This window comes from Dasypus novemcinctus, chromosome 20, assembly GCF_030445035.2.
Source record: "Dasypus novemcinctus isolate mDasNov1 chromosome 20, mDasNov1.1.hap2, whole genome shotgun sequence".
Classification (NCBI taxonomy): domain Eukaryota; kingdom Metazoa; phylum Chordata; class Mammalia; order Cingulata; family Dasypodidae; genus Dasypus; species Dasypus novemcinctus.
Genome location: NC_080692.1, coordinates 17,006,907 through 17,013,532, shown reverse-complemented (window position 1 = coordinate 17,013,532; position 6,626 = coordinate 17,006,907). Strand labels below are relative to the sequence as shown.

The 6,626-nt window shown below is 63.8% G+C and overlaps 1 protein-coding gene across 5 annotated transcripts in view; it reads right to left on the bottom strand.

Moving 5' to 3' along the window:
* Positions 1-204: 204 nt before the first annotated feature.
* Positions 205-6,626, bottom strand: part of MICAL3 (microtubule associated monooxygenase, calponin and LIM domain containing 3) — a 204,097-nt gene continuing 197,675 nt past the window's right edge. For all 5 annotated transcript variants that reach the window (XM_071210096.1, XM_058282477.2, XM_071210094.1 and 2 more), the window contains 3 exons: positions 5,028-5,127; positions 4,816-4,889; positions 205-3,390 (listed from right to left, as the gene is read on the bottom strand). In XM_071210096.1, the coding sequence (XP_071066197.1) occupies positions 3,206-3,390; positions 4,816-4,889; positions 5,028-5,127 (359 nt within the window). In that variant the 3' untranslated portion in view covers positions 205-3,205. The remainder of the gene's footprint in view (positions 3,391-4,815; positions 4,890-5,027; positions 5,128-6,626) is intronic.

The following is a 6,626-nucleotide window of genomic DNA, read 5'->3' as shown; positions in this document are numbered from 1 at the left end:
GCAGCTTACCAGGCCGCTGCGGACACTTCCCCAGGTGACAGCAGCTGGTGGCTGAGCCAGGGTAACGGGAGCCACCAGATAGGGGCACGGACAGTTTTTGAAAGTTGCATCTTTTCAACAACCTTGTACACGCACCTGCCACACGATCGACGGCCACCAGGGCTCCCTGCCAAGTCCAGTGAAGTGACGTAAACTCACCCGGTGTTTCTTTCAAAAACTTTTATTGCGTATAAAGTGGACCATTCCTGTTGGTGAGTCGGATGTACGTGGCCTTCATCACTCTGCCCCCTTGGAAAGTTTCTCCTCTTTTCATGTGGTACAGAATGGCCTACCATGGTCCGAATCGGCGTGAGGATGGCTCCTGGGGGCATGGGCCCCGGAGACCCGGCCCTGGCAGGGTCAGGAGCCCACGCCACAAGGCCGGCCAGCTGGCCCTCGACCTCGGGGACAGAGGGCAGCCTCCCCTCCGAGGCTCAGCCGGGTCCCTGGGTCCCCGGGTCTTGTGCCTTGTGTTTGGGCTCACTCAAAATAACTCTGGCATCCTCTCTGTAGGTACCTGCTCCCCCACCCCCCACAAGGGGACTTGAGCTCTGGGGAAGGAAACCCATTAGGGAAGCTGCATGCGTGGGTCATGTGGCCTGTTGCCGCAGTGCGAAAACCAACCACGAACTAGCCGTTACAAAATGGGAGTGTTAAAAAAAAAAAAAGAAGAAAAAAAAGTGCTCCACCGGGACCTGCCGTCCTCACTCAGCGGAGAGGGGTGAGCCGGGGCACATCCTGCAGGCTGGGGGGTTTCGGAAGCCTCGGTCGGGTCTTTGGCCCCCCTTTCTAGTGACAGCGGGTGGCAGCGTGTGCTGTGGAAGGAGGCAGCGGAGTCAAGGTTGACTGGGCCTGGGCGGCAGCAGCCAGGGCCGGGAGGTGTGGCCCAGGGTCCCTGCCTCCCACGGCTAATGCCCCTTCCCGTGCGAGTGGCCCCGAGCAGGGCTCTCCTGCCCCGGGGCTGGGAGGAGCTGCCAGGGATGGGGCAGTGCGCCGGGACTTGGCTGACCGTGGTGGAGAGGGAGAAGGCCACGCCGGCCAGGGAGCTCCTGTCCCCAGGCCGGTTTTGTTGGAAGGCGGGGTTGGAAGGTGGAATCTGTGACACTCTTGTCCCCTCCTTTGAAGAAAATAGAAAAAAAATGGAGACTTCGCCTCATCGGAACACAGGATGGGAAGAAGTCAGAGCTTGAGGGCTGCTAGCAGCACAGTGCCACAGGAGCGCGACAGCAGCTTTGGGACACAGTGAGGGTAGGACAGGGCCTTCATGCCTCCAGAGTTAGAATGAGTGGTCACGCTGGCGCCCGGCCCGGCCGCATGGGGAGCCGCCATTGGTGTGGGCCCTTCCCCGTTGCGCCCTGAGGAAGCTGGGAAGAGGGGCAGGGCCTCTTGTCCTCTCCCCCAGGCCCTCCCTGCCAGGAACTGGCTGGAGGACCCCTTCTGGACTGGCCTGGCCCTGACGGGGAGCCTCCCTGCCAGTCCTGCTGATGGGACAACGCCCGGCCACCTGCTTTGCCTGCCAGTGTGGGCTGCGCACGGCCAGGCTCCGGCTGGACCTTGAGAAATGAACGGAGTTTGGCATTAAGAGCTGGTGACCTGGTGCCCGTCCCCTCTAAGATTCGGAGGCTTGCCTCCCCCTGGAGATCCCGTCGGCTGGAGGGAGGACTGCGTTGGCGCCCCTGTTTGGGGGGCCAGCCTCAACCGCGGTCCTGCTGCACCAGACACTCCTCTCGGGTCTCGCCGTCGGCAGGGCCAAGGGGACGCTTCTTAGCCTGGCGGAGCACCAGGTCCCCGCCCCAGGCTGTCTCATGCTGGGAAAGGGCTTACCCCCCAACTTTCTTAAGACGTGTCATGAGAGTCAAACCCTGGCACCAAAACTGAGGAAATATGGGCTCCCGAGAGGGAGGGACAAGACTTGCATCTTAGCCTTTTGGCTCGGCCCAGGACAACAGTGATGGTTCTGACCCTACAGGCTTGGCCCTGTGGTGGGAGCAGGGTGCTGGGTGGGCAGGCAGGGGCGGGACCCAGGCAGCAGAGGAGTCAGGGCAGCTGTGAGCAAGGAGCTGCCCGGGGGTCTCGAGCTGCTCCCTGATGCCCGCCGGCCAGTAACGCTCTCAAGGACACCGAGGAACAGATGTGCGTCCCAGGCGTCCCGTAGCTGTTGGATCGGCCCGTGGGATGTGGCGGAGATATGCACGTTGCTCCTGTGTCCAGGGGCCAGGTGATCAGGGTCTCTAGTAAAGATACAAAAAAAGCTGCTTCTTTTCAAGTATCAAAAAAAATAATTTAATGGACAAAAAGGGTCCAAAGTGGCTGAAGGTCTTGCCGGACCATCAGCTTCATTTCAATGTGCAAACACAGGAAAGAACGCCACGGGCGGGATGGGCTCCTGCCCTGGCGGGAAGCACTTAGCAGTGACGACGCGCCTGCCTGCCGACGGGGGCTTCGGGTACAGGCCGCGCCCCAGCCCCCCGGGGTCAGTTTTTTTTCCAGTGTCAAAACGGTCGTGAAGTTAAAAAGCAAAATGCAGCAATCCACAGGCGCCAGGCCACGGCTGGCAAGATGCTGGGGTGTTTGGCCACTTGGGGTCCAGTGTGTGGGGTGGGCCAGGCAAGGCCCCGCTCCTGCTGCACGCGTGGGAAGGACGCGGGGCTCCTGGCACGAGGCTGGGCGGGCGTCGCCGTTGCACCCTCTTGGTCTCCGCTCACACCCAGCTTCTCACAGGGTGATTCTGGTGTTTCTTTGGTGGTGCTTTGGGGAGGATGAAAAAGATGGCCGCCTGTCAGTGCTGTGCAGGCGCACGCCGGAGGCTCTGACAAGGAGGGAGCGGATCCTGTCTCCTCGAACACACCGTGGAAGAACGGGCTCGCCACACGCCCCCCGCAGGCACGCCAGCCTTCGTCTGACATCTATGCGCCGTGCTCCTCTCTTCGGGGTGGGAAGCCCGGGTGGGCCTCTTCCCAGGAGGCCGAGTTACCTCGGAGAACCGTCGTCCCCCGGGGTTTCCCGCAGCACGCGAGACTCGACGCACTTTTGACGAGGCACGCGGGCCTTCGGGTGCACGCTCCCGGGGCGCCAGGACTTCCTGGACCTCCGGGTCTGCGTGGCTCGGGACGCAGCCTGGGCCAGGCGGGGCCGGTGGAGCAACCGGCCGAGCGCCGGCGGCGGCTCAGGACCAGTTGAGGCTGAAGCCCTTGGAGAGCATGGCAGCCTCCAGGTCCCTGTCCTCCTCCTTCTCGCGGAGCCGCTGCTCCTCCAGCAGGGCTACCAGGGAGTCCCTCTGCTCCACCACATCCAGCATCTCGTTCAGGATCTTCTTCTCCTCAGACAGCTCCTCCTCGGTTTTCAGGTGGTCTGCGGGGGCCAAAGACTTTAGTTAGGAAGGGACAGGGAGGCAGCGGCCCACACCCCCTCCTCTAGGCCGCTCACCCCCACCTCACCCACCTCACCGTCCAGGGCCATTCACTCCCCTCCTCACCTTCCAGGGCATCCCCTTACCCCTCACCTTCACAGTCACCTGCTCACCCCCTCCTCACCTTCCAGGGCATCCCCTTACCCCTCACCTTCACAGTCACCCGCTCACCCCTCCTCACCTTCACAGTCACCCGCTCACCCCTCCTCACCTTCAGTCACCCCCTCACCCCTCCTCACCTTCACAGTCACCCGCTCACCCCCTCACCTTCACAGTCACCCGCTCACCCCCCTCACCTTCAGTCACCCGCTCACCCCTCCTCACCTTCACAGTCACCCGCTCACCCCCTCACCTTCACAGTCACCCGCTCACCCCCCCTCACCTTCACAGTCACCCGCTCACCCCACTCACCTTCAGTCACCCGCTCACCCCTCCTCACCTTCACAGTCACCCGCTCACCCCTCCTCACCTTCACAGTCACCCGCTCACCCCTCCTCACCTTCAGTCACCCCCTCACCCCTCCTCACCTTCACAGTCACCCGCTCACCCCTCCTCACCTTCAATCACCCGCTCACCCCTCCTCACCTTCAGTCACCCGCTCACCCCTCCTCACCTTCAGTCACCCGCTCACCCCTCCTCACCTTCACAGTCACCCGCTCACCCCCTCCTCACCTTCAGTCACCCGCTCACCCCTCCTCACCTTCAGTCACCCGCTCACCCCTCCTCACCTTCACAGTCACCCGCTCACCCCCTCCTCACCTTCAGTCACCCGCTCACCCCTCCTCACCTTCAGTCACCCGCTCACCCCTCCTCACCTTCACAGTCACCCGCTCACCCCCTCCTCACCTTCAGTCACCCGCTCACCCCTCCTCACCTTCACAGTCACCCGCTCACCCCTCCTCACCTTCAGTCACCCGCTCACCCCTCCTCACCTTCAGTCACCCGCTCACCCCTCCTCACCTTCAGTCACCCGCTCACCCCTCCTCACCTTCACAGTCACCCGCTCACCCCCTCCTCACCTTCAGTCACCCGCTCACCCCTCCTCACCTTCAGTCACCCGCTCACCCCTCCTCACCTTCACAGCCACCCGCTCACCCCTCCTCACCTTCACAGTCACCCGCTCACCCCTCCTCACCTTCAGTCACCCGCTCACCCCTCCTCACCTTCACAGTCACCCGCTCACCCCTCCTCACCTTCAGTCACCCGCTCACCCCTCCTCACCTTCACAGTCACCCGCTCACCCCTCCTCACCTTCACAGTCACCCGCTCACCCCCTCACCCTTCCTCACCTTCACAGTCACCCGCTCACCCCCCTCACCCCTCCTCACCTTCACAGTCACCCGCTCACCCCCCTCACCCCTCCTCACCTTCCACGGCCATGCGCTCCCGGAGCTCCTGCTGCAGCCGGCTCTGCCTGTCTTCTAGTTCTAGTTCTCGGGCACTGAGGTAGCAGGGAGGGAAGGAAGACAAGTCCCAGTGACTCAGGGACCAAGCCTCCTGCGCCCGCCCACTTTGGGCAGGTGACAGGCCCCGGGCGGAGGCCCCCCACTGCCGGGCGCGCCGTCCCGCGGCCACTCACAAGATCATCAGCTCCGACTCGTAGCGCACCATGGCGTTCTTCTCCTGCACCAGCTTGAACCACTCCTGCATCAGCTTGGGGTCGTCCTTCTTGCCCATGCCTGCCAAGAGAGGGGCCGAGTCAGGCGGTGACGAGGGTCGCTGTCCGCCCCGGACGCAAGGAACCATCACACAGGGCAAATGTGCAAAGAGAGCCGAGCAAGATGCTGCTGGAACACTCCCAGGCCGGGTTCAAAGTCTGCCTGCAGCGCGGGGAAGGGGCGAGGAGGCGGCGCCTCGGCTTCCCGCCCGCCCCAGGGTCTAACTGAGGCCGCTCTCCCTGCTAGTCCTGCCCTCGCCCCTCCCAGGCCCAGGCCCGCGGGGTCTGTTCACTCCTTCCTCCAGACACCCTCGTCTCCTGCATAGGGATTTCCTTTTGGGATGTCTTAAGATTGCTTTGCTCGTCTTTTTTCTTTTTTTTCCTTCCCCTCATTCGTTTAAGGTTTACTGAATACTTGCTATGGACTAGGTGTCCTATTAGCAGCGGCAGCTTCCAGAGCTGGTGACGGCCTGCTACCTGGCAGCCCAGCACCGCCCCACGGCTGTCACCCACATTTCCAAGAGCGGCTCCAGGAGCCACGGGCCTCGGCCACAGCAGGGGGATGAAAGGAAGAACTCTCCGAGGAAGCAGACCACCCGTGGAGGGGACGGGCCCCTTTTCCTGGGAGCCCCAAGCAGCTCCTGGCTCTAGCACGGTCCTGCCTGAAGGCGTAAGGCAGCCTACGTCAGTGGCCCAGCAGTGCTTCTGGGTCACGGTCCCTTTTGAGTGTGTGATGAAAGCTATGGACGGGTGTTCCTGGAAATGTGCCTTTGTGTGCACACCATACAACTGTACATCCCGCAGGTGCTCACGAGGGCTTTGGAATTCAAACTCCCTTCCATCTTAAGAGCCCCCTAATTGGAGGATGTATCCTAGTGAAAGCCCCGGAAGCATGCAGGGTCGGAGCTGGGGGGAGGCGTGGCGTGAGCGCCCTGGCTTGCTGCTTGCCCTCTTCACCCCCTTGACCTTCCTGCACACCCCTCGAAGACCACCCTCCTCTGCGGGGTTTGCTCGGAACACAGTATGCCCGAGCCAGCCCGCCTTGGAGCTGGGGGCGGCCCTCTGGAGGAGTAAGGCTGAGTCGCGTCCGGGTGCCCCCCTCCCCGCCCCCGGGTGCGGCCTGGCGCTGAGCCCCGCCCCGAAGGCCGCGGCCCCCTCCCGCCTGTGGCTGGGGCGTGTGCGCCCGAGGTTCCCCGGAGTCCCCCGCCCACCCCATGGACGGGCACTCTGGCTCTGAAGGCGGCCCGCGGCACGGTTCCACGCATCCCCTCGCCGTCTCTGCACAGTGTGCCCGCGTGCCCGCGGAAGGGGGAGCCTCAGGCATGCAGGCTGTCCCCCGCAGCGGGCCGCCACCGCCCCGGGGGGTCCCCGTCCCGCCCACCTCCCCATGGCCGACACGGCTCCTGAGCTCGCGGCTGATGAGGCGGGCGCGGGGCCGGGAGGCCGGGGGAGAGGCCCGGGGCGCGGAGCAGGGATCAGCGAGGGCTGGTGGCGGCCACACTCCCCGCCCACATGCCCCTC